The sequence below is a fragment of the Podarcis muralis genome, chromosome 1 (assembly GCF_964188315.1).
Source record: "Podarcis muralis chromosome 1, rPodMur119.hap1.1, whole genome shotgun sequence".
Classification (NCBI taxonomy): domain Eukaryota; kingdom Metazoa; phylum Chordata; class Lepidosauria; order Squamata; family Lacertidae; genus Podarcis; species Podarcis muralis.
This window is the reverse complement of record NC_135655.1, coordinates 15,338,049-15,365,023: the sequence shown is the minus strand read 5'-3', so window position 1 is coordinate 15,365,023 and position 26,975 is coordinate 15,338,049. Positions and strand designations below refer to the sequence as shown.

The 26,975-nt window shown below is 43.2% G+C and overlaps 1 protein-coding gene across 7 annotated transcripts in view; it reads right to left on the bottom strand.

The window, feature by feature from the left end:
• Nucleotides 1-1,214: 1,214 nt before the first annotated feature.
• Nucleotides 1,215-26,975, bottom strand: part of CDC42BPB (CDC42 binding protein kinase beta) — a 101,007-nt gene continuing 75,246 nt past the window's right edge. For 2 of the 7 annotated variants that reach the window (XM_028704427.2, XM_028704554.2), the window contains 15 exons: nucleotides 26,712-26,786; nucleotides 25,149-25,254; nucleotides 24,540-24,676; nucleotides 22,659-22,798; nucleotides 22,103-22,184; nucleotides 19,558-19,774; nucleotides 18,554-18,616; nucleotides 14,329-14,925; nucleotides 10,319-10,416; nucleotides 10,121-10,205; nucleotides 9,400-9,520; nucleotides 9,112-9,229; nucleotides 7,533-7,638; nucleotides 7,378-7,448; nucleotides 1,215-3,208 (listed from right to left, as the gene is read on the bottom strand). In XM_028704427.2, coding sequence (XP_028560260.1) covers nucleotides 3,077-3,208; nucleotides 7,378-7,448; nucleotides 7,533-7,638; nucleotides 9,112-9,229; nucleotides 9,400-9,520; nucleotides 10,121-10,205; nucleotides 10,319-10,416; nucleotides 14,329-14,925; nucleotides 18,554-18,616; nucleotides 19,558-19,774; nucleotides 22,103-22,184; nucleotides 22,659-22,798; nucleotides 24,540-24,676; nucleotides 25,149-25,254; nucleotides 26,712-26,786 — 2,148 coding nt within the window. In that variant the 3' untranslated portion in view covers nucleotides 1,215-3,076. The remainder of the gene's footprint in view (nucleotides 3,209-7,377; nucleotides 7,449-7,532; nucleotides 7,639-9,111; nucleotides 9,230-9,399; nucleotides 9,521-10,120; nucleotides 10,206-10,318; nucleotides 10,417-14,328; nucleotides 14,926-18,553; nucleotides 18,617-19,557; nucleotides 19,775-22,102; nucleotides 22,185-22,658; nucleotides 22,799-24,539; nucleotides 24,677-25,148; nucleotides 25,255-26,711; nucleotides 26,787-26,975) is intronic. The other 5 variants (XM_028704491.2, XM_028704618.2, XM_028704681.2 and 2 more) reach the window with 3 other exon arrangements.

Genomic DNA, 26,975 nt, shown 5'->3' with positions numbered 1-26,975 from the left:
AACTTCCTGCCTTTGCACATATTCTTCACTGTCACTCTGTGTCTAAGTAGTGGATTCGTGTGGATTCTTCCGCGATTGCTGTTATGTCTGCAGTGCAACCTGGAACAAGTTGTGCATGATCAAATCCGCACTGTTAAATTACATCCTCTAGAGGGGCAGCCATTAGTCTGTTGCAGCAAAACCAATGAAGAATCTTGTGGCACTTTAAAGACCAAAAAGTTTATTGGCAGCACAAGCTTTTGTGGAATGGAATCCACTTCATTGATGTAGAACAGGGGTGGCCAACTCCCAAGAGACTGCAATCTACTCACAGAGTTAAAAACTGGCAGTGAGCTACCCCCTTTTTGGGGGTTCGGGGTCAAAGTTGTTGAGTTTTTACAGGGAGGAGGTAAAACATTGAGCTTCTTTTAGGGGAGCCAGAGTTGTTCAGCTTCTTTGGAGGGAGCCAATGTTCTACCAGTGATCTACCGCATACGTCCAGTGATCTACCGGTAGATCACGATCTACCTGTTGGACATGCCTGATGTAGAATGTTCAACACCAGAATTTAATTCCTAGTTCTCACCCCTCTCCCACCTTAATTTTTCTAAGCTACTTAAAATATATTGCAGCAAATTTGTCGGGGTGTGTGTGAGAGAGTCAACAGTCCTTAAAAGCTTCTGCATTTCTGGAACAAAATCCCACATGAATGTTTTTCCGGGGGCCTGGTCAAAATGCTTGTGTGTGATACTGGCAATGCCCCATTATGCGCCCCCCCCCCAAAAAAAAGAATAAGAAAAGAGCTTTCCATTTGCACTGAGGAAACAAGACTATTAATACCACTCTCATCTAGCTATTATTTCCAAGACAAGCTGCCTGCTGTCTACTGCTCTGATCTGGCCTCAAGTCTACTGGATGACCCTTGGGCCAAAGGAAAAGAGCAACAGAACATCAGCAGCAATTACCACTCTTTCTGCAATCTCTAGTAAGGAACTGAAAGACTACGGCATGCTGCAGGAAGCAACTTCAGGTGCTGCTACATTTCTCGTCCTCAGAAGACCACTTAAGAGTTGCTGTTTGTATCGAGGTTGCGTATTTGGTTGGTTGAAGGTGAAACACAGAACACAGGGTTGTTCTTCCCCTTTCAAATCATGTCCTGGTGACTTTCAAATGAACCAGACAGGTATAAGAGGCCAATGCATGCTTGTCTAGAGAAGGAAGACAGGAGCTCCGGGTACTTTTTAAAACCTTCCTCTTCTGCTTTATTGACAAGTAAATTGTTCAAAAATGTTCTCACAATTCAATAATTACAAAGACTTCAGACTTACATTTAAAAAAAAAGGTGTAAAAACCAGAAAACCCCAAAAGCAGTAGTGTCCAGCTCAAATTGAGCTTCATTGATCAAGAATCTGAGAAAAGAGCAAGTATTGTCAAACACTTAATGTAACAGGATTAAATGTTGACTAGAGCCACTTGATTTAAAACTAGGGATAAGTGCATGTCCTATACAGTGTTTCAGGAAAGAGTATTAGCCATTGGTATAGCATTAGCCCATAGAAACCAGATTTTTTTTTTTTAAACAATTGACATCCAACTGTCATCAAATTGGCACAGAAGGCACACTAATGTGACAATGACAAACTGGATATGCCAGCCACAGAATTAATTACACACGCATTTTTAAATGAAACATGATCACAATTCCCCCCGCCCCCCCGGGAAGGGGGTGTGGAGAGGTGGAGGTGGGGAAGAGGGAAAATTACTAAATGTATAATACATGGAAGCATGAGATTAAATATACACGCAATATGTCACCGCTGCACATGGGCCGTAGCAAAATATACAGGAGTGTGCTGTGCATTTTTCCTTTTTTTCTCTACATGATCAATACTTTTGATTAGCAATCATGGGGTCTTCATGCAGGCGAGGATACAATGAACTGGGGAAGGTGGTGGTGTGGAGAAGATGAGGCACCCTCATATACACATCCTTCAACGTTTCCACTTTGGTTACCAATCAAGATAGACCGATGGTTTAAGTACTACTACACAATCCCTTCGCATAAGCAGCCTTCAAGGGAGCGATCCCAAGAGAACGCTCCCTAGCGTATTTTATTTTATTTTATCTTAATGTAGTGTATCTTAATGTAGTGTATCTTTAACACTGGAACAAAAGCAGAACAAAAAGAGGAATTACAAGAATGTCCGCGAAGGTGGTAGCAGGAAAAGCAAAGTAAAACCTGTTTCACAGCAGTCTTTTTTTCTTTTCATCTTTTTTTTAAAGCCCTGCCCCGGCTAATGATGAACTGAAGAGGTCTAAAAAAGCAGGGTAAGGATAAAATGTTACCGGCAATAGTCTTATGTACATGACTAAAAAGTTGGGAGAAGGACATTTACAAAGCTGAGAATGTATGTAATGGCTAAATAAGTTAAAAGGCCACAAACTAGAACCTCGGTTTTCAACTTCCTGACATACTTCTACTGATGCTGGGAATGGCCCTACAGCTTCCTATCATTCTCCTAAAACTTGAAAAAACACACAACCAGAATATATTTAGAATATATTTAGCCAAGGATGCAACTAGCCTGCTTTTATAGCCTGCTTTTTACTTCCCACTCAAAAGGACCATTTCCCCCCCAAAAGGATTTCCTGTTAACGAGACATTACATCATCCTATAGAAAAATATTCCTGACACCGCACTGTAGTAAAAAAAAAACTACCAGCGACTCTTCTCTATTTTCTTCCCAACTTAAATATGAAGACTGTTTACCAAAAGCCTGTAGTGTATGTCACATTAATATCACGTCTGTGCAGAAATTGATCCACCATAGGGTTAAGAACAAACAGTTTTGCATAAAAAACAGTAACAACTTGATCCGTGTCGTAATAAAGAACTCACTCCTCCTTTTTTTTTATTCTCCCAAATCTACACCTCTAACTATAGAATTTACTTTTGTGCAACACTAGAAATTCAGTATCAAGTCTTGGCACAGTTGCTGGAGACGGGCCTCCTGCTCTTGAATACTCCGTGGAGTAGCTGCTCCTGATGCCGATGGTCCCAAACAGGATTTGGGGAGGGAGGGGGGAGCCGTAGTGTTATGCATCGCAGGTCGACTGGTCCAACCCATCTAGCGTCAGCTGATTCCTATGTGGGGAGTTGGGACTTGGGGGCCCGCTTGGGTTCGAGCTGTTGGAAGGAGTCGAGTGTTTGGTAGAATCTGAGTCAGGCTGAAAAAAAAGGAAAAGAAAAAGAAAAATACTGCATGTCAAGTGCCTGAAACCATTAGGATGCTTCTGATGGGAGACAGAGGCAGTGCAGCAAGAGCTCCCGAAAGAACTGGGCCCAAATTGCACCTATTAGTGTGGACAACTGGCTGACAGTGTGATAAGAAGGAAGGGAGAGACAGGAAGAGGAGGAAGGATGAAAAGAAAGCCTGTCTTTCTTCTCAGCATAGTCCTATTGCGGAAGGCCCTGCCAAGGAAGTGTGGTGTTCCCAGGGGCTGTCTGAGAGCAAATCTTCTGAGCCATTTAGATGGTCTTGGGGGAAATTTCTCAGAGTTTCTGGATTTGAGGGCAGGGGACCCTCAACCCAACCTGAGGAGAGCTTTAAGACTAGCCCATCTCTAGTTCAAGCAGCTGCCTTGTAGGTTTCTATGCATTAAACCGTCTTCAGTCAGAAGCCAGAGCTCATCATTTCCCAAGTCCTTGCACAAAGAGCACCCAGCCTGCTGTCTTGATAAACATGAAGCCAAAATGGGAGAAAAAGTGTCCTAGGAAGCGGCTGCAGAGGGAAAGAGAAACGGCGGGGTGAGGAGTGTTCAGCACAAACACCCTCCATAGATCCTTCTGTGCTTTATGCTGCAGCCTTCCTACTTTAGAAAAGTCTGAGGCAAAGTCACTTGAAGAGGCAGGCTTGGATCCTAAGACAAATTACCGTATTTTTCGCTCTATAAAACGCACCCAACCATAAGACGCACCTAGTTTTAGAGGGGGAGAACAAGAAAAAAAATATTCTCTCCCTCTCTGCGCAGTGCCCCTTCAGCGAAGCGGCAGGAGAAACGGAGCCCCTTCCTTTTCTCCTCCTGCTTCGCTGAAGGGGCGCTGCACAGAGAGGGAAAGCTGCGCAGCACCTCTCCAGCGAAGCCAGGAGAACAAGAGGGATCGGTGCACACCAACCCCTCTTGCTCTCCTGGCTTCTCCTGGCTGCGCTCTGGAGGCTTCGCGTTGCTTTCGCTGAAGCCATGGAGCCTGCATTTGCTCCATAAGACGCACACACATTTCCCCTTACTTCTTAGGAGGGGGAAGTGCGTCTTATAGAGCGAAAAATACGGTAAATTAAGGAAGCTCATGGAAGGAAAATTTCCTGTCTCTTTCTCCCCCAGAACTCCATCCCACGTTGTTCAGGATGGTGCCCTGATGCTTCCAGAGAGGCTTCTCAAGGGTCAGAGATTGCTGGAAAGGAGAGGAGAGGATGAGAAGCCTTCCTTCCGTTGTTTGAACTTCTCTCGGGGTCCAAGCCATGCATGTGATAAGCAGCAAATATAGTTTGGGCCTCAGCTTGTTAGGGAACTTGGATTAGTCTCTCTCTCTCTCTCTCTCTCTCTCTCTCTCTCTCTCTCTGGGGGGGGGGGGCATAGCAGCACCTCTTTCATCCACAGGGAGAAAACATAATGGGCATACATTCACCCCCAAAGGTGGGAAAGGAGTGGGGCAGGATTGGACAGTATTAAAGGCAGTGTATCCACTCCCATCTCTCTTCCTGCTCCTGACAGCAGCCTTGGATGGCCGTTTTACATTAAAAGCAACAACAGCAACACACCACCACCACAAACCCCAGATAGGGGAAAGGATCACTCAGTTGTGGGTAGTGAGTAGCTTGGAAAAGCAGGGGCAAAGACCGTTATGTAAAACAGCAGATGAATTTGTCCACCGGTTATTTATGTTATGTCCTTGACAGCAAAAAAAGTAAGAAGAAGAAAAAAGAAACTGAAGGTTTCTGACTGCAAATGGTGTCAGGGAAGACACAAATGGCAGCCCAAAATGAGGAATTCACTGGACAGTCAATTGCGCCTATCCAGCCAGCGTTATTTTCTAGATTTGTTGCTGATGGCTCTGTGGTGTAGCCCTTCCCTTTTCACTTCAGCCATTTGCTTGGACATTTTCCCAGCATTTTGGAATGCAGTTAGCTCTTTGCAAAGTACAGCAGAACTGTTGCTGCGCCAGCCCATTTAATTGGGGGAAGAAGAATTTATATTTAGCCAACAGATTAAAAGGCGATATCACTGAGAGATACCATCAGCAAGGTTTTGCTGTGGGTGTAAACAGCAACTTCAGACAATCATTTAGGCAAGATCTGTTAAGGGAGAGCTGTGACAAGGCAAGGAGCCACCAAGCAGAATGACCCCGAGTTTCACAGCGCACTGTTGGTATACAGGCAGTAGCTCACATGCTCTGATCTTAACTATTGTAAGCATAAACTGAAAATGCCACCTCAAAACCTGACACTTATGGCAACCTGCTGGGCTACAGCTGCAAGAATCATAGAATCATAGAATTGGAATAGACCACAAGGGCCATCGAGTCCAACCCCCTGCCAAGCTTCGCCTCTTGTTTGGGTCGCCATGGATGGAGTCTGCAGCCGTGTGGTTTCTGCAGTCCTCATGGGGCAAAATCAACAGAATGCTGACCCAAGGTGCAGATGGCAGAAATTAAAAAAAAAAAAAACAACCACCACACACCAGTGACAGCCCACAGCCCAAAGGGTGCTGGATCTTCCCACAAGTGCGGCTCTCTCTAGTGCAGTATTCAGCAGGAAAGTGGCAAGGGTCAACAGATATTTGGGGAGTTTTTAGTAGATGCTTTGAAGCTCACTTTCACCCTTTCATATGCACCTTGCCGACACATGCTTCTTTCCCCCACGACAACCACCAGGCACTATTGTTTATTTAAAGGTATTTTTTATTCCACCTCTCTCAAAACTGGAAGCGCCTCCACGAATGGAAGGAACAGGTGGGAAGGAATAGGAGGGTGAGGGAAGCAGATGGCAAACATGACCCTCAGAGCCTGATGCAACTGGGCTGCCTCCTCCGCCATGGGCAAACTGGAACATAAGATGCCAGCTCCTGCTCCAGCCTGTCTGTTTTGCTTTGAGCATGTCATTTGTGGCGTACCCTGCATTTTATAAATACTATAAAGCACTTTCATGACTACAGTTGAAAACTGACATATAAATATACTACCTTAAATTTTGTTTACTATTGGCCATTACTTTAGTCCCCAATGACTCCTTCACTAACAAAGAGGCTACAATCACTACATATTCATAAAACAGCCTCGTCATTGCCACTGCTAACAGTGCTAGAGGGTATCGGAGGAGAAGGAGAAGAAGAGATTTAAAAGCTGCAGGCTTCTTAAAAAGGTCCAGCCATCCAGCGACTGCTGTATTAGCATTCTATGATACAACTGCAAAAATAATTTTGCAAGAGATGGAAGGAAAGCATTTATGCGAACCCACAAATTAGGAAACCAGTTTGCTCCTGATTTCAGTCTCAGAGACATCCTCCACCGGGAGAATTGTTTTCCTTTGATTAGAAAGGGCTGTAGCTAAGGGTAGAACACAAACTTTGCATGCAGAAGGTCCCAGGTTCAATCCCCGGCAACTCCAAGCAGGGCTTGGAAAAACTTGACTGAATCCTGGAGAGCTACTGCCAATGTGCAGACGATATAGAGCAGATTAGCCAATGGTCTCACTCAGTACAAGGCAACCTCTTATGCTCCTTGTACATGTCATTAAAATCAGCCGTGGCAGCTCCTGGGTTTTGATGAATTAGGAAACAATTTAAAAAATGCAGCTGGTACTGTTTGATAATCTCTCTAACGCTCCAGGAACGTTGCTAAAAGTTTATGCAAGGTGGCAGACCAACTTGCTGGCAAGAGTGCTCGGATAAGGAATCCAGGCTGTGTTCTTCTAAAGCAGTGCTTGCAAAACTTGGGTCTCCAGCTGCTTTTGAACTACAGTTCCCATCCTCTGCTAGCTAGGGATGATGGGAGTTGTAGTCCAAAAACAGCTGGAGACCCAAGTTTGGGAAACACTGTTCTAAAGCTTATCACCTATTTTGGATCCTCAGCTATGAACTGTTGCCAAGACACCCACAAAGTGTTTGAGCGTGTGTTTCTTGGGAATCAGAGCTTTCAAAACATTTCTCCCTAGTATTTTGTAGTGAAGGAGTCTTCTAGAATCAAGATTCCTGAAGCTCTATGAAACCTGAGATCTGGCACTTGAGATATACACAAACAACCAAACAGCTGCTGTTTACGTAGAAGGCTCTTTCCAGACTGCATAGAGAGCTATGCACCACTATGAGGAAACCAAAGGGTGTCTACAGATAGATCTCACCTCTTTGTCAAACTCCTGGTCTGGATCAGACATACTCCTCAAGGGCATAGCTGCTCCTAGGTCACTGCCACCTGTAAAGCAAATATGTCTGAGACTCTCCACTTCGATAGGTTTTCAAAACTGCAGGTTATAAATAGATCCATTTCTACTGTTACCTGAAGATGGCCACGAAATGTAGCTTTTGTTTCTCTGAGGTGCTTGGCGTGAAATGTTGGTCGTGGGAGGACAAGCCTTTTCATCTTGTGAAGGAGGTAAGACACTCTGCAGCAGAAATGTAGCCACAGACAATTAGACAAGACACTTTCAACGTTATTTTCTTTTTCAGTGAAACATTTAGCAGAGGTTTTTTTTAAAACACCGAAGGAATACTGCTTTCAGAGCTATTGTATGGTGGTATTTTTTACAAACTAAGCTTCGCTTGCTAAAGAGGGCCATTTAACACAAAGGCACATCATTCAAATAACCGACAAGGGGGCAATTTATCCCTCCTTCCCCCCTCCCTCCTCCCAAAAAGCAAGCGAAACAAAACTGAGTCATCAGTCTAAGTTCCTTCCAAGTGCTGGAGGCAGGATAACAGAACTCACCAGTAAACCAGACTGTATAAAGAAAAGAATGGAGTTTGACTGCAGATCATGCCTCAAGGTTTTTTCCCAATTACAAATATATGAAAATTGTTTTTGAGCTATGGTATATTTGACACCTGGAGCAGTAAATACTGCTTTCAAAGCATTCTCCAGTGAGCTTTCCCTTTGCCACCTGCTGTTGGAAGGACCATAATCTAGTCTGTGTAGGGGTTTAGCAGGACAACCTGCTAACTCGAGTGTAGGATTCAGAGCAGCAAGCACTAGTTTATATATATATATACAGGTTAGTAATTCCCTGCAAACTGCTAGTGCCCCCTCCCAACTTTCCTTTAATGTTGGCAGAGAGGCATAATGCCCACCGTCACCATCCAGTTCCTAAAGAGCTGCTCCTACCCTTGCTACAGAAGCAGAGGAGGGACAGGAAGAGGAGGAAAGCAGTGAGGAAGAATGGTCACTCTGGAGAAAGATTTCAGCAGAGATAGGGCTCATGTGATAGACGTGCTCAAAGCCTGTTGGAGGTGATATCAGAGCAGAGTGTCGGGAGAGTGAAGGGGAAGGAAATTCGTTCTGTTATTTTAGACAAGACAAACAAGAAAAAGGAAGGAGGAGAGAATAGTTATTTAGAAAACACTATTGCCCTCTTGGCAGTGATGCCTGCTTACTTTCAGTGCCGTGTGCGTCTGCTGGCATTCTCAAAGAGAGTTTTCACACAGCCTGCTCAGGCATCTGCCTCCCCTCCCCTTCCCCTCCTGGATAAGATTTGTCGCAGGGGTTGGGCTTGCATGCTTGCTCCTCTCACTATGGAAAGACCTGGGGGGTTCCTAGGAGATACAACCCCTTTTAAAAGGGAGTTTGATTTCCCAGGGTTAGAAGACATCCTACAGCTGAATAACTATCCTGTCATTTGCATCACCCTACAGTGAAGCGAGCGGAAGAAAAGTGGGGAGAGAGCAGGCATGGCCAAGGCCTCCTCCTGATCCCTTCCAAGACGTATATTAGCCCTGATTAAACTTTGCAGCTGCCCCTTAGCAAATGCACAGCCGCTCTGCTCAAGCTATAAAGTTCTTCTGCCAGCTCGTTCCCAAGATTTGCAGGTTGTGGCTGAGCATAGGCCTGCCTATCTGCTTTCCCTAGGAACAAGAAGTTTTACCAGTGGGAGATCCATGAGCACTTGCATCCCATCTCCTGGTCCCATATGAGCCACGTGGTTGAAATTGGTCGGATTGGAAATCATTTTGGATCGGAGTTCAGGGTCTCGGAGCATCTCCCTAAACCAACAAAGACATTAAATGATGGGTTTGCATAAGTAGAGTCTCCTTTACCACCAATTGCGGGGTGTGTGTGTGTGTGTGTGAGAGAGAGAGAGAGAGAGGGAGGGAGGGAGGGAGGGAGGGAGGGAGGGAGGGAGAGAGAGAGAAGAGAAATAGTAAAGCCACACCTTCTTTGTTGTATTCTTTCTTCTTCGGGGACTTTAAAGACAAATCTTCTCTTGCTTCTGGTGCGAAGCATTTGCTTCTTGCTGTTGTCGGATGTCTCCGGCACGCTAAGGGGAGCTCCTGCTGTAACAAGACATAATGCAGTTTATACGGGTTCTTCCCTTCTTCAGTATATCCTCACAACAGAACAGCCCTGAGGAAGGTTAGGCAGAATCATAGAATCATAGAGTTGGAATAGACCACAAGGGCCATCGAGTCCAACCCCCTGCCAAGCAGGAAACACCATCAGAGAAGGTCTGTATAAGCCCTGCTGCAGTGAAGGAGACTCATGCAGGAGACCTTTGTGGAATCCTTAAGCTCTTTTTGCAGAGGAACCTAGGAATTTACAAAGCATCAGGTGGACTCTTTGCTGAGTGAGGCAGGGTTACAGCTCTCTCTTATCTGATCTACAGAGTTGTGCCCTGCATGCACACATGTGGGGAGTGTGGGCTAACCACATCCACTACCTGCATGCAGCCCCTAGAGGGCAGGCCGAGGCTGAATGTGGCCCTTGGGGCGAAGGAGGCTAGCCACCCATGGCTGCCTCTGTAATTTTTTGCACATGGCTGTAATTTTACACAGACTCTACTTGCCTTCCCTGCATCACCAACACATTACAACCACTCTTCTTTATCCCTTTTCCTTTGTATGTCCCCCCACCCCACCCCGACCGAACGCACTAACCTGAAAACTTGTTCTTGAAATAGATCAGTCGAGGAGGTTCACAGTTAAGGAGATTCAGTGTGCCCATCACATTTAGGGGTCTGATCTGTTATGGAGACAAAGTAAGGGAAGCTTAAAATTCATCCTCAACACACTGCCAAGAAAGTTTGCAGTAAACGAATAAGGCACTGTGTTTTACAGTACGGGCAAGCTACTTACCTTTCTTAAGCCGATAGTCTGAACCCATTCCATGGTGCTGACATTAAATACATCAACACCGTATTCACTGTAGACCGTTAAATAGAATGGACTGCAGCCTAGAGAGAAAATACGAAAGCTGGTTATGGCTGCATACTTCTGAGATAAAACTGAGCACCATCATTATTTCAACTGCTACTGTTTCTCAAGCCATCTCTCAGGTCTAGTTCTCGCTGATATAAGTAAATGAAAAGGCATTGATTCTGGCAGTCAGCATATTAAGAACTCTTCTTCCTGACATTTAGCTTTTCGTGTGGGAAAGATTTATTGTAAAGGGAGCATTCCATCATGAGAACACCCTCCCCCTCCCATCCTGCATTGGTACAGCCTAGACAGATTCCTATTTAGGTATTTGTCTATTTGAAACCCTTTTTATACCTCCCATCATTCTATATAGATTTTCAGCACAGTGTGCCATCAGTTATATTGCAACACAAATACAATGACAAAATAGATAAAACCATCAATGACAATAATAAAAAATGCACAAAAAATGAGCAGGTGGACAATTTTTTTTAAGGGGGCACAAAAAAGATAGCAATGTGGCTATACTATATACCATAGTTGGGGGACCAGTGCTGCGAAAGGCCTTTCCTCTGTTGCCACAGACCATACAAAAAAAAGGTTGTGAAGTAGGTTGTAGATCAGGCCTCTCTGGAGCAAGCAATTTTGTTGCAAGTATTTCATTATAGATCATCAGCAGTTTAGATCTGCAGGGTCCTTTCCAATAGCCCCTCTCCACCAGCCTGCAAGGCAGGTCATCCTTCCCATTTAAAGACAGAAGATGGAAGCTGGAAGATTTCTCCCGGGTCCAGCCTAACAAGCCACCCTGCTATCTACCAGCTATGCTTTCAAAGGGTTAATTCTTTGAAGATGGGAGAAGAGTCTTATTTTTCTGAGAGAGACTGGAAGGCTACAGGAAAGCCAAGATTGCTTCAGAAGGTGCTTTTAAAGGCACAGTACTAGATATGTCTAGCAACATATCTAGAATGAGAAAAATATGTAAAAAAAAATCAGTTAGAGGTGTAGCTATGCTACACGCCTTCATTTCTGCCTTTTTGGGAAAATACAGCCCTTTGCCTGAGTAGGTGTTTTGATTTATGGTTTCCAAACACCAGCTGGCTACGACACACTTTCTGGGAGATGCATTTGACTTGCTTTCTGCTGTATAAAAGACACCTGCAAAGAAGAACAAGACTGACGAGTCCTTTTACACGGTAGCAAGGCAGAAATACCTATTCCACTGGCAAGATTATCTGCGTAAATACAGAGGAAGAAGGAAAGACGTGGGCAGGGCTGTCACTTCCAAGAGGCAAGCTAAGGGAAGGAGGAATGGCTTCCCCTGGGCTCTCCGCCTCAGCCCCTCTGCCATGCCTTGCTCCGAGGAAGGGTCAAGGGGGACCTTCCTCAGAGGAAGGCATTCTGGGTATGTTAGAAAGTTTAAACAGAATTTCCAACTGCTCTGGAAGAAAGAAAGGGGGGGGAGCGAGGAGGAGGAGTGTGGCATAATCTCTTCTGGTGCATCTGGTAGTGAGGGGAATAGAAAGGTCATTGCACTCAGTCTCTGAATGAGAGGATGAGGTGAACTCCAGAAGCTATGGGGTTTTCCCAAAGGGAAGTGTGGTGTGCTATGGTCATAGGAAGTTGCCTATACAAGAAAACCCCCTTTCAGAAGTGATTCAGAGGAAACACAACAGACCATTTCTCCCAATGCGTGGTTGGGTCCCTCGTGAAAAAGAGCCCCCCCCCATAGTTCCAATGTGCAATGGTCTTGACCAACGGTCTTTCAAAATGGAACGCCTGATAGCAACAGCTCTCCTATTCCAGCCCCCCCCCCCGCCTCTAGCTGGAACCATCACAGCTAGCCTGTGCCTTAAATCGTTGAACGAATGAGATGTGCACCAGCTGAAGTATTTCCCATTACTGGAAAAGGTATAGCTGCTGCAGCTATGTTTGCCATACAGGTGCTTAAAGCACACAGGTGGTGTTGTTTTTTTAAGGGAGAAAAAGGAAAAGGCGTGGCAAGTCTAAGCCACTCTTTAGTTTTGTTGACTGCCTTACTCACATTTCTTAAACGTTTCAATGTTTCAAGTGTTTAATCCCCACCCCCACCCCGGAATAACGTCCGCTTTCTTGGAAGTGGTTGCTACAGATCTCAGTTGGGAGAGCAAGCAAATTGCAAGAGAACAAGCCCAGACAGGACTAAGCATGCCATAACAAAGGTCCACAGACAAGGCTAACAAAGGTTTGCAAAAATGTGGGAGGGCAGGGAGTACCCCCTCTGTGCACTAGCACTATCAACACAACAGGGCACACATTCACACACTACAGTGATTAGGAGAAGATGGGTTAACAATCTGCCTTTTAGAACAAGACATTTGAAAAGGTCAGTCAGATGTTTTAGGGAGTACACATTTACACACTATGCTTGAAGTTGACTGAACTAAACTACTGGTTATCAACATGAGAAGTACATGTTTTAGGGGGTGGCTCATATCTTACAATTAAGCCTCTACTAGGGCAAGAGGCAGTTTGTCTGATTGTCAGAACTTAAGAGCAACCACCTATTCCGACTGCCCATCTAACAGAAAAGCATTTTGCTCTAGCTTGTTAAAGCCCATGTACTGGAAGCACAGAATCTGGCCCTGTCCCTTTTCTTGTCATTGGCTTTGCAGCTAAACCAAGGAGAAGCTTGGACAGTGCAAGTGGAACACAATTATTACCAACTTATATTGAAGGTTGTTTGTGTTTTATAACATGTCAAATCATGAAGTCTGATTGCTATACTCTGATATAAGGAAATGATCTACAAGGCGGATGTGAAGAAAAGTAGATGGAAGCTTCCTGTATTTTAAAGATTAATACAGTGGTACCTCTGGTTACAAACTTAATTCATTCTGGAGGTCCATTCTTAACCTGCAACCATTCTTAACCTGAGGTACCACTTTAACTAATGGGGCCTCCCGCTGCTGCCATACGATTCCTATTCTCATCCTGGGGTAAAGTTCTTAACCTGAGGTACTACTTCCGGGTTAGCGGAGTCTGTACCCCGAAGTGTTTGTAACCCGAGGTGTTTGTAACCCAAGGTACCACTGTATACGGTAACTTGTCTTTTGTACTCACCCACCTCTAAAAGCTCACAAGCAGAATTATCATTACGAAACTAACAAAAATGAGGTAAAGCAAAGTGGTGGAATTTACATTGCTATTATGGAATTAATTAATAATTAAATTTGTTAGTTGCTTTATCGTGCCGAGAGCAACCCAAAATGACCCACAAACAGACAGACAGACAACATATATATTACTGACAATGTACTCCAAAACCCCAGATGACCCCACTCAGAAGTTTTATTTTGATGCCAAACAGGAGGGGAATAAAATTGAAGGCTCAACATGGCTGAGGAGCACTTCCCAAGCATCACCCTCTGGAAATGACCATATAAGAAGGACCACAAAGCAGTGCCATCCACCCCTCAACTCAGCTGCCCCAGAATGATGCCATGCTATGGTATCAAAAGCCACTGAGAGGTCGAGGAGAATTAACAGGGCCACATTTCCCATCTCTCTTCTGACACAGGTCATCACAAAGGCAACCAAAGCAATTTCTGCGCCAAAACCAGGCCTAAACCCCCACTGAAATGAATCTAGAAAATAAGTTTCCTCCAAGAGCACCTGGATTTGGTCTGTGAACACCTGCTCAAGAATCTTGCCCAAGAAGAGGAGATTGGGAACTGGCCGGTAATGAAGGTTTCCTCTCACCCAGCCACCTAGCAGCTGGTATGTAGAGCAATACAGCCTTCACTTAGCTGTCATAATTAGTAGGCACTGAAAGCCCTATTCAACATGTATAGGTCCATCAAAAACAATGGTGGTATAGCGCGATTTAAAACTATGATGGTTAAAACAGTTATTTGCTGATTATTTTTCAGACAAGTGAAGCAGCAACAGAAAAGAAAACATATACATACTACAGGCAGCAGGAGTTGCAGGCCACATTAGCTCTTGCATGCGTGACCTTCGACCTTGCGCATCAACGTACACTCCCAAAAGGCTGAAGCAAAGCAGGTATTCCTCATTGCTGAGCTCCACAGCACAAAGGGCGTCAAGAGGCTGTTGTGAGAGGAATGCAAGCGATGGGTCATTGGAATTTACCAGGTTTATAGATTGTCCATCACCCTGGATGTTCAACAGAGAGAAACCAGATGGGTAGCCAACACAAAGCCTGTCTTTGAACACTGTCATCCACTGTATGCTGCCAGGTGCCTGGATTTCACTGAACTTTTTATGGAAAGGTTTAGTCCTATGAATTTCATAGCACAGAACCTGCCGTTTGACGGCCACAAACAGACTTGTTGAAGAGCTCTTCTTCAGTGTCCCAGTTGTAATGAACTGGCAGCCTTTAGTTTCAGGAAGCTTAACATCAAGACTGCCTTCAGATCCATCCAGAGAGGACCAGGGATACAAGTGAACGTGATGATTTCGGCCACAGATAAGGATAATGATTTTCTCTTTGGGAGCCAGCTCTATCTGGTAGACCTTCTTGCAGTCAGCAGCTCGGACGATCACTGTGAAAACAACACAAGTGATAGGAGTAAGTGATAGGAGTGCAGACAGGCTGAGCCATTTTAAGTGTCAGCAATGTAATTACAGTGGTGCCTCGCAAGACGAAAATAATCCGTTCCGCGATTCTCTTCGTCTAGTGGTTTTTTAGTCTTGCGAAGCAAGCCCATTAGCGGCTTAGCGGATTAGCGCTATTAGCGGTTTAGCGGCTATTAAAGGCTTAGCGGCTTAGAAAAGGGGGGGGGAAGCAGGGGGGGGGAATGGCGAGACTCGCAAGATGTTTTCGTCTTGCAAAGCAAGCCCATAGGGAAATTCGTCTTGCGAAGCGCATCGCAAACGGAAAACCCTTTCGTCTTGCGGGTTTTTCGTCTTGCGAGGCATTCGTCTTGCGGGGCACCACTGTACTTAGGCTATATGCATATTTCCATAGTGATAGCAGCCTTCCTCAATCCGATGCCCTCTGGATGTTGTGGTCTACAACATTCACCAGTTCCATGTAGCATGGCCAATGGATAGTGATGATGGGTGTTGTAGTCCTCAACTTTTGGAGGGCCACGGGTTATGGGAGGCTGATGGTAGGAAGACATAGTTTTGACCCAGTCCCACTCTCAACTTTCCCTTAAAACTGTACACCAATATTGTAATATTACAGAGAAACAATATTTTGACCTCTTAAAAAAAAATGCAATTTCCATGGACCACTGGTATGTTTTAAACATACAAAGCAGAAGGTACATACTCTCATCTTTTAACAATAAGGTATAACCAAACTGTGTCAAATGGTCCTATATTTCCCTTTCTGGATTAGCCCATTCAATCCAGTATTTTTGTAGGTAACATAGTACTATGCTGTCCACCATAAATTAGTTAGTGGCCTTCCAATCAATCATCCCTGATGTAGAGTGAACATATTTTTAAGGTACCCAGCGCCGACAGACAAAACCTTCCTATTTTCTTATATCCAGGGAAACGCCAAGTGCACTTTACATTATATTTTAAAGGTCAACACACATAAGTTATTATTCTATTAATAACTCATTTTTTATAAAGAAAAGGTTTTTCATTATTAATGAACAAATGGAACGGGGAAGAAAGATATTGGGAAATGCTAAGATAGGTGAGGATGATGCAGCATTAAAGAAAAAAAACAATTCTTTGACCTAGTTGGAGGGGTCCGACAGCAGGCATACACATTGAGTGCAGAAAAAGTGAAGACTGAAAGATAGGATGGAGTTCAACATTACACTGAGCTTTACTTCAAATAAAATATTCTGCAATTACAATATATGAAATACTAAAACTGGCCAGATGCAATGTGAATGTCAGTGAATCCCATGAAAGCTAAATGCAGCAATTTAGGTCTGAACTATTTGTACCATTCTGAACATATATTCTAGTAATGCAAACATTGGGAAGAACATTCCCCAAATGGGGAGCCACTGAAGAAAAGGTCTGTTCTTGCGTTGCCACCCTCCAGACCCCTTGTGGAGGAGGCACACAAATAAAGGCCCCAGATTATGATTGCAGAATCTGGGTCAGTTCATAGGGGGAGAGGTGGTGCTTGAGGTATTGAGGTCCTGAGCCATTTACAGCTTTATAGGTCAAACCCAGCACTTTGAATTGGGTCCAAAAACTAATCAGCAGTCAGTACAGTTGGGTCAGGAACTGCAACCATCTGATCAATAACTCTGCCCAAGAAAGGGAGATTGGCAACTGGCTGGTAGTTACTTAAATTTTCCAGATCCATGAGGGGTTTCTTGAAGAACAGTTTTATCACTGCTGCCTTTAAGCAGGAGGGACCACCCACCCGCAGGGAGGCATTAATCCCCTCCCCGGCCCAGCCAACTGTCCCCTCCCTGTTAGTTTTTATCAGTCAAGAAGGGCTGATAAAATCTTCCTTTGCTAACAACTAACAAAATTATAGCCACTTCTTCACAGTGACTGAGCTAAAAGGTAACTTTCTGGTTTTTCTTACTCTCTCTGTCTAGCGTTATAAATACTGCCATAAATTTCATTCTGCTGGTTCTGTTTTTTGTACAACTCACTTCCTTGATAACAGAAGCAAACCTATACAATTCCATTGCAGCAGTAGCATGACACTGCTATTGTTCAGTTTAATCACATGCAGAGAAGCCAGAACGGTTCTCTTGAGTGAGGCTCAGGAAAGTATTCTACTTTTCTTTGGTAGAGAGAAAAATGTGATAGAGTTTATACTTTGCTATTCATTAGTTTGCCAGAAAACATGGTGCATCATACAATTATTTTCCTCAGGGGCATGCAAGGTGCATACATAAACACACTCTCACTAATTAATTCTAGTATTTAATGAGACTGTTAGAATAAGGAGAGTCACATTGACATGCAGAATATGGCCACAAGATGTACCCATAAAATTAAATTAAAATAAAATAAAATAGCCTCTAACCAGGGAAGAATAGATACTGATGTCTACAGACTAGTTATTCATTTGAGATAGTTAGTTTTCTGAAAGCTCGTTGACAAGCCATAAAGATTTTTCACTTCTACTGTAATAAATGAGAGCATGAGAGGAGAAATATTTGTCTGAAAATCACCACTGCCTTCAGACAGCCAAGTGAGAAAAAAGAATCATTATTCCTGTAACCCAGAGAAAATTGTACCTGTTTCCAATTACTCAAGTCTATCAAGAGTGTACATGGAGCAAACAGCCCGCAAATTTCACTGACATTTAACATGCTTTCAAAAGTCATGTTTACTCCATGGCACTAGCAATCAATGCTGGGTGAACTCAGCAGAGATGGCCTGGACAACTTGTGACTCACAAAAACAACATCATACGGCTGACATCTATGGTTTCACAAAGGGCTCAATAAATCTTCTGGTTTTGCTGCCTGCCTGAGATTACAAAAATGGTGTGTGAGACCAATACCTGGCAGGTCACAATATATAGCTGGTAGGTGTTGATGGGCATGGTGCAAGCCTCCATTAAAGTCTTTATCACCACCACTTCATTCCCCTTTCACCGGTGATATGTGTGTGTGCTCTATTTGCTATAATATGTAGCAATAAAGCAGGTCTGCAAACTTTTAAAACTTTTGCTTCATGTGCAATGAAACCCTGCATGGCAAACATGCCCAGAGTTAGCACAAGAGTCGATCACAGTTACATTCTTAAACTGTATTATGCTCCTGCATATTTTGGTTTCAATGATATCATGAGCATGGAAGTGTGCAGAAAGAGGCAAAATAGTAAATACCTTTTCTGGCCCCTCTTTCATAGCCGAAAGCTGATCTGTGCAAACTGTATGGGGAATCCTTGGATGATCATTCTTCTAGGGTGTCAGCTGCCAGGGGTATGTGAATGCTTAGTACTGCAGGAGCGCCTTTGCATTTATGGAGTTTGGAAATGCCACTGAAAGGGACTTCTAAGGTGTCTATGGGGAACTGCAAACAGTCCTTACCTGCCTTCAGTGGTAAGATGACCAATGAGATTCTCTTCCGCCAAAAAGGCAACTGAGAGTGGCCAGCTTTTGTCAGATAAACAAGTTTTCTGTATAGGATGGACTGCTGTGTAACCAACTTTAAAACAGAACTTTTAAGTGATGGGGTTCAATTAAAAAAAAAAAAAGCTGATTGTGGAAAGAACTTCACTTACCATCACGGGTCACGTCTACAACATAGAGGCCTTCTTCAGCACCAATTGCTATTCTATCTCGATCTAATGGTAGTGGGGAAAGGGGGGAGGGAAACCACTATTAATATAAACAGGTTTGAAAATTGCGAGCTTCTGCTGTTGTAATGGAAGGGACCCATTTGATAGTGATAGTGAGCTGGAGGGACTTCACAACTGTACCGGCTCCCCAATTTCTTTCTGGGCACCAATGAAAAGAAATTATTCTAACCTTTAAAATCTCCAGTGGCCAGTTTATCTAATGGAACTAACATTTCTGTATCAGACTCCATGGACACAGAGGTCACTAGAGGATGCTCTACTCTAAATTCCTTCTCTAATTTAGATTGGTGGGGAGAAGGCTTTTTTCTGTAGCAGTGCCCTCCCCCTTTACCAGGCTGGTCTCATCTCCACTTTCTGAAGCAAGGAAGAAATTTCTATCCCAGCAAGCATTCAGAGGGTGAAGGGGATTATTGTTTTAACCAGCCTGGTAATTTACATTGCTACAGCTATATGCTCTATGGTTTTAAGCTGCTCTTAATATTGCATCTTATTTATTGCTCCAAAACTGTTTTTTTTATGTGGTGCCATTGTGATAATTTTGGTAGCTGCCCTGAGGCCCATTGTCCAAGAGGCAGGCTATAAATATGAAAATAAATAATACCCCCAAATGAGAAGGCCTGTAGGGAAAATATGCACAATTGCATTTTAAGGCATCATTAGTGTATGAACTAGCTGTTTTTCCTTAAGCCAAAAAGCAATGGGCATAAGAATAAGACGATTCATTCAAGCACTGCAGATGCCTACTGCAAACAGAGTTAATCATAATTAGCTTTTAAAAATCAATTAGTAAATTTCACACTACTAAGCTTCTCTGGGCACATATGCAGATGAGGAAAAATGCACAAGGATGGCAGCACAGGCAACACATTAGCTCCATCTGCAGCTGTAACAGCAAACATTCAAATGTCTCATTATATTCAACATACCTATAATAGTAGCAGCTAAACTGGCTTTAATGAGAGGAAGTGTGCTATCATAGGCTTCCTGTGGAATATGTACAACTTGGTTTTTGAGTTTATTTTTGTGCAGAATAGATTGCAGCCCCTCTAGGATTCCAACCCACTTTCGCTTCTCGTTCTCATTTTCTGTTAGGATCAGCAGAGAGCAGGTCTTTGAAGGCGAGCCTAAGAGAGAGGCTGTCACCTTGACAGCAAGAGGAAGCAAGATGAAAATATTCAAGTGAAATTTGCTGCTTCTCTATTGCCTGAGAAATACATTGGCTAAAGTAAGTTGCAAATACATCACTCGCAATGGCTTCGTAAAAGTGACAGCTTCAATATACACAAGCCCTTCCAGTTCCTCTTAAAGTCTTATGTGTAAAATCCTGTTTCGTGAAACCCTCAGTCTTCCTAACATTTCCCTTAGTACAATGATTTGGCAATCTTTGCAGAATCCATTTTAATGCTGAGCTAAATTCTCACATTTACGGTATTTCGGGAAGTGGGTGTTGTTTGTCCACACTGCATTACTTTCAGCATGATACACGCTTAGGGGGATGATGTGCATTATCTTGTCCCACAACCTTGCATTTCTATCTAAATTGTGGTCATTAGAAATATTCTCATGAATTTACATTCAATGGGGCCAGTGTCATTTCTTGGCAATGCAATTCAAATCCTGGCTGGGGAGAGGCAGTGGCAAAGTTGCATCTGCTGCTCAAAAGATGGTAGCGGGAGCAGGCAAATCGCTTCAAAGGTGGTGCTTGGCCAGCCCCACTGCTGCCACATGATAACACCAGCTTGCTCATATGACTGGGGAAACAGCTGGGAGAGCCTCGTTCCTTATTTCTTGGCTGGTATGTTGTGCTCCACAGAACATTATGCAGTGGGCCGAAAGAAGCTGGGGGAACAGACTGCACACTTCTGAATGAGAAACAGTAAAAAAGGCATGTTTCTTGACACTATGCATACTGACCGGAGAGTATGAATATTGCCTAGACAATGCACAAAATGCTATTGAGATAGGCACATTTCCAAGGGGCCTCTTGGAGATTATGGATACTGATCAAGAAATGTCCACAATTCCTCCTTCGTGGATGTATTATGAGGCCTGGCGGCACGATGGCCACTTGCATTGACCGTTCAACTTACATTACCCCTAACATGCTTATTATAAAAAGGTATGAAAGTCCCAAATGTGTTATGACCCAAAGCAAACAAATGAAAGGTTGGTAACATCTGTAGTACCTATGATAGATTACTAGTTGTTGCTAGGGAGGTATATGTAGGTATAGGTCCATTCAATCAATGTATAGGAATCGTTAATGACAAGAGATGCAGTCCCATACGGCAGGGATGGGGAACTGTTGGCCCTCCAGATGTTGTGAATAGTTTTGATTAGTGTATCTGACTTACTTTTTTACATTTTAATACGCTTTTTTAAATTCTTTGTTTATTTGCTCTTTAAAAAGGTGGCCCTTATATGCCAGTCGTCAAAAATTACAATGGCAAGGAAGAGACAGCTAGTTTAGACGCCTACCTGCTACTAGGCAATGCACCCTGCTAATTTATTAGACAAGGACAACAGCCTAGTCCAGGGGTCTGCAACCCGCGGCTCCGGAGCCGCATGTGGCTCTTTTACACCTTTGCCGCGGCTCCGGGGCAGATACGAGCGAGGGGAGGAGGTGCATTGTGGCGGGCGCTGTACTGGCTGTGACGTCGCATGGGGGCGGTGCGTGCGTTAGTCATGCACCGTCCCGACGTCACCTTCCCGGTTTTGCGGCTCCCAGTTTTTTTTCCTTTGGAAACGGGTCCAAGTGGCTCTTTTTGTCTTAAAGGTTGCAGACCCCTGGCCTAGTCTAATACACGTGTATGGTAGAGTTGTGCAAACCAAGGGTGGGAAATCTTTTTCTGCATTCCCTCAGGGGTAATCTGTTGGGGACCACATTCTGGTGTTGTTATGGCCAGAGCCCAATATGAGCAGGGACACCCTTTTTCTCTCTCCCTTCTTTCAGAAGGTTTCCGGGGAAGGAACATGTATCTTTTGCTAGAAGTCTGAAATGATTGTTTTCAAAGGGATTCTCTTTCCTCCCATGGCTTCATTAATTTCAGCATTCCCACCCCTCCCCTTTTCCCTCCTCCCACTCTCTTCATCTCCCTTGGTGCTCCTTCATTCATATGAAATTAGGGCAGGGCGCTGCAGGTTGCCCACCTCTAGCATAAACCACCTTAATATATTTCAGCAGCGTCCCAATTTTTTTTTTTGCCAGCTACGAGCACTTAATTTTAGTATCTGAAAGCACAAATTATTCATATAAAAATTGAATTGTAAGCACACAGCCTGTCCTTCACAGATCAGTCACAGCGAACTGATTAATCTTCAAGAAGTGTCTCTTCACCTACATGTTAAATGGATGTTTTAAAACTGAGATTTATACTAGAGACAGACAATACAACTATTTATCAGTCATTCACTGAAGCAAGGTATGAGAATAAGAAGTGGCAGTAAAATAAAAACCGTATTTGAACATACCCTGAATATGCAAGGAATATCTTTGCGGGTTGCATGTATAACATCCGATGCTAGGACAGAGCTCACGCAAAAATCTTCATCTCTGGTAAGAAACCAAATAATTCAAGTCATTGGCGTTGGATTTTACACCTATTTAAAAGTACAGCTAAAGCAAAAGCTGTCGGCCCCCTTTCCCTAGGACGTTAACACATGAACTGGTGTTAATTCTTGGTTGTGCAGTTCAGGCAGACCCTGGGTACAGATAAGCTAGTTATAGCGACAAGGTAAACCATTAGGTTTTAGCAGGGAGAGCAGGTGAAGGAACAGACGAACATAGTAACAACATGTGCAAATGCAAGGCTCACTCTAACGTCGTTTTGTAGACCAACATGGCCATTTTGCCAAATCATTCCCTGAAATAACAAAGCACAGTACACTATTTTGATGAAAATTAAGGGGTTGTATGCCAATTTCTGATTGCTTAATTGTATCCCAAAAAAATCCCGTGTAAATTTACCATGCAAGGGGGGGGGGGGGGAATGGGGTTTACCACCAAAATGACTACACCAATACAAACCTGAGATCCAGGACTTGACTTGCAACCACTCCCGGCTGGGTGGATTTCCCCTCAGGTACATCATAGAGGAATAGTTTACAGTCACAGACAACTGCATAGGCCCGCTGCCATCCTTTCTTAACTCCTGTTGGCTTTGGAACCTGTAAATAAACAAATGCACACACACATCATTCACATCTTAGCAGATAAAGCAGAAGCGGGACCCTTGAGGACATTTCCATGCGACATTTGACTTTGATTTTTAGTGCTACAATTTTTGGTGCTATAATTTTTTATTATACTGCTACAATTTCTTGTATAGAATATGAGTTCCATGAGCTTAGATGCATGTGCAAATGTATTGAGCATTATGCTATAAACATGATGCACTTACTGAAGGACCTATGACCTCCATGGAATTCTGGAGTGCTATGGATCATGGAGCTATAAGAAACCAAACAGCATGCATAGTCATATGTGAATTCAAGCATGGAAATGCTAGTATGTCTGGAAATATAGATAGATAAAGAAACTCCAGGGAAGACAGATTTTTTAAACACTCCTCTTTTACAAAACATTCCCCTTTTACAAAATTAACTTCAGGATGTGTGCACTTCAGCCTTGCAACTGGAAAATATCAAAGAGAGCGTAAGATGATGAGAACATTTATCTCTCCCATTTAAAGTTTGGCTACAAACAAACCTCTATCACCTTTCCCAGAATTCTTTCTCAACTTTCAGTCTGTGGCAATCCAGCTGCCAGTTTCCAGAACTTTTTATCAAATCACCTGCTGTGCTCACTAGTATAAAGATTAGCACTAAGGGGATTACTATAAATTGTAAACAAAGCCTTGGGGCTTTATCATAATTTGGGGAGATGGATGGATAGAGAGAGAATGGGTTTTCGGCACAATTCTAGGGAAGATCCTCTTATGCAGTTTGCCCCTTCTAGCATGTCAGATACTAGTGCAGAAGATACTAAGCCGTACGCCAAAGGAAAAATATTTCTGTAATATACTAAGATAATCAAATGCCTTCCAGCTACTGCTGCTGTAAAGAAGCAGTACGCTAAAATGACACAAAGCAAGCATTTTGTTTTCTTCCCTTTAGCTTCTGCATAAAGTTTGTATTTTCAGTTGGACTTTTCAGCTTGGAATTCTAACGCCCCATCTTATGTGATATCAAACACACACACACAGATTCTTTTCTCATATATACTTGCGCGTCTCTGAAAAGCAACAGTTATTTTTTTACACTAGTCTGCTGCTTAGTTAAGTGTCAAAGCTATTTACATGTGCAATTTTCCATCTAGCTTTGATGCAGGGTGGGCCTCATGAGTTCATGGAGCGCACCACGATTACAGTACATTTTAGGAGATGCAATAGGAACCAAAAGCATACCAAAACCAACAGGAACCAAGATACACAGATGATTTTGGTACACAGTGTTCTTTCGGTACCCTTGCTTCCTGTTTAACTAAACCAAATCCTTTTTTCTAATTTCTGCATTTTGCTGAAGTGGGGTATGAAACCTGAAAGAAAGGTGATGTCTTTTTAAAGCAGTAAAGAATAAAATGTATTAATATATATCTACGACGTGAAGTGCAGATCAAACAAACAAAGCCCTCCTTTCAGGTTTTATACCCCACCTGAGCAAAATGCAGTGAAGAAATAATTACACAATATACTGTACTTTTTATTGTACACTTCCATGCTTGAAGATTATTATTTAATGTGGCACTGAATGAATTAATTGAGTTTGTACCTAATAACCTATGCCAATCAAGCTACTGGATTTTGGGGTAAAAACACAGTAGTGTTTTTAAAGATAGGTGGGATTCAATTAACACTACTGTTAGAATCATAATTCTCTCCCTGCCTCTGCTCCTGTATAATTTTCCTACCTTGACGTAGCCTTTGTAGGCTGTTCCTATGCCTCTTTGAACATCTACCCCAAGGGGTCTCTTGGCTTGCTCTGGAGGTATAGGGCAGACTTGTGGTGCGCTGTCCTTGCAGGAAACATGGCATGCAAATGAACACACTAAGAAAGAAAAGGTGAACTTGTCAAAGTTCTTTGCTGTTACACAATAAAACCTAAAGTTCAGTTAAAAATAAGGAGCACAGCATCATACAAGTACAGTGTATTGCTATCATGAGGCTTTCTGATTAAAACAGTTGACACGTGACTGATAACACAGCTTCAACTCTACAGGTCAAAATGGAATTGGAACCCCTGCAATCCTCTCTTAATGCCTTGCCCTTCCTGAAAATTTCATGGGCTCACATTAGTAACGTAAATAACCCATTTCTGCAGCTGACCCTTCAAATATGGCGCAAATGACAATCACATTCAGCTCCTTTGCAGCCGCTTTTAACTTCTATTTTAGATCACCCAGCCTTTTGCTTTAATGAGGCATATCACCATTTCCTCCAGGTAACTGTCTTGCTGCAATAAAGATGTAAAAATTATGCTGTTAAGTCTCTGAGTACTTAGAAGACTTAAGCCAACTTACCATCACAAGCGTAGCCCTGTCTAATCAATCCCACCATGAGGGAGGTGCAGTGGCTGCACTGAGTGGGGCTTGAAAAGGATTTGATACTGAGTTGATGAGCTTTAGGCTGGAATATAAATTCAGGGTAAATAACATTTTCAAAAGGTTAATAAAATGACAAGTAATTGTAAAATTGTATCAGTGGCAGAAGTTCCCACTTCAGTGGACCTTGATTTGAAGAGGTGGCCCTGGTTACGCATTCATTTACTTGCAATGGAATTTTAACAGGAACCATTATTATTATTATTATTATTATTATTATTATTATTATTATTATTATTATTTGGGCATCTTTTTGAAATAATACTCAATGCAACTTACAAAATGTTTAAAATATGTAGAGATCTAGCAGTTCAAATTCTCCCTTGTTAAGCATAACACTTGTAGGAAGTAATGCTAAAAAATATGCTCTCTATACAAATCACACCGTTTTCATTCCTACACTTAGATGCATGGTGGAAGCAATGGACGACACAGTTCTGAGACTGGGACTCCCTTGCTCTGCCACTGGGAGATGATCTCACCACCTATATGAGGGCAGAGAAGTTTGCCCTTATACAAGTGGCTTGGCTTAGTGCTACATCTGAACCTAGGCTACTGGTTGCTTTGACTTGTTCTAGATTTAAGACAAGGTGTGCTTTGACTTATTGCTCCTGGTTTGTCTGAGGTTTGTCTGAGGGAGGCAAGCCACAAGCCCATGTTCAGATGCAACTCTATGCCATACCACGCCTTAGCTAAGGTCAAGCTAAATGTCCATCTAGTCTATCATCCTGTTCTTATAGCATCCAACCAGATGTCTGTGAAAAGCCCTATGGGAAGCTCTGGGTAGAGTGGAAGCAGCAGGACCAGGAGAGAAGTGAAGTGATCAATATTTTTACTAAGCCTTGGTTTTGCTTAGTATTATGTGTACACTGATCCACTGTGGTGAAGTTGGTTCTTTCACTGGTTTTTCAGCACTGAAAGCTCTCTCTCGGGGTGGGGGGCATATTTGCTATCCACTCTTCATGGTGACAATTTTAAAATGAACACAGAAAATCTACTGTGGTGGATTAGCATTGAATAAAGTTTTGCATCATGGCAAATTTTAACTATATGTAGACCAAGCAGACCAGAACTGCAACCTAAAGGAAATCTACTCCGGCACCCCAACAAAACTAAAGCAATGAGTAAGGACACCACACACAGGAGTGTTTAATAGCACAAGCCTGCACAACTTGCAGCCTGCAAAATCATACACAGCTGATCTGCCCCATACTGGCTTGCTGTGTGCTTAGCAACCCCATTGTTTTTACAGTCCCAAGGAGACAGCAGACCTGTTGGGCTGCTACACCTGGCAAATGGGCTGCATAAGGCTTTGTAAACAGCTATGCAGGACCAATTTAAAATAATCCTAACAGATGAAAATGACGAACTCAGACAAAATTAACATACAGATGGCTTATGAATGGGATACAATCCTTTTCATATCTGCACCCTCCCCCCAAAAAAAGTTCTAAGCAAAATAAGTCAACAAGTGCCCCCTACCTTTGGTACAGCTAGAGAAATGGACTGAATGGTGGGGGAAGGAGCAGCAGGCATCCTCTGAAGCCGATTTGGTTCCTGAATTGCAAAAAACTACAGTTGAGCAATTAAAGACTTCCAGGATCCAATATGCATTTGGTTTGGCTACAACTCGAGTATCTTTTTTGAAGGTGAGCAAGAGCCGATATCACAAAACGCAGCATTGTTCCAAATTTACTAGAAGCAGGTTTGCAGATCAGAAAGACTCATAGGAAAGCCTGCACTCTA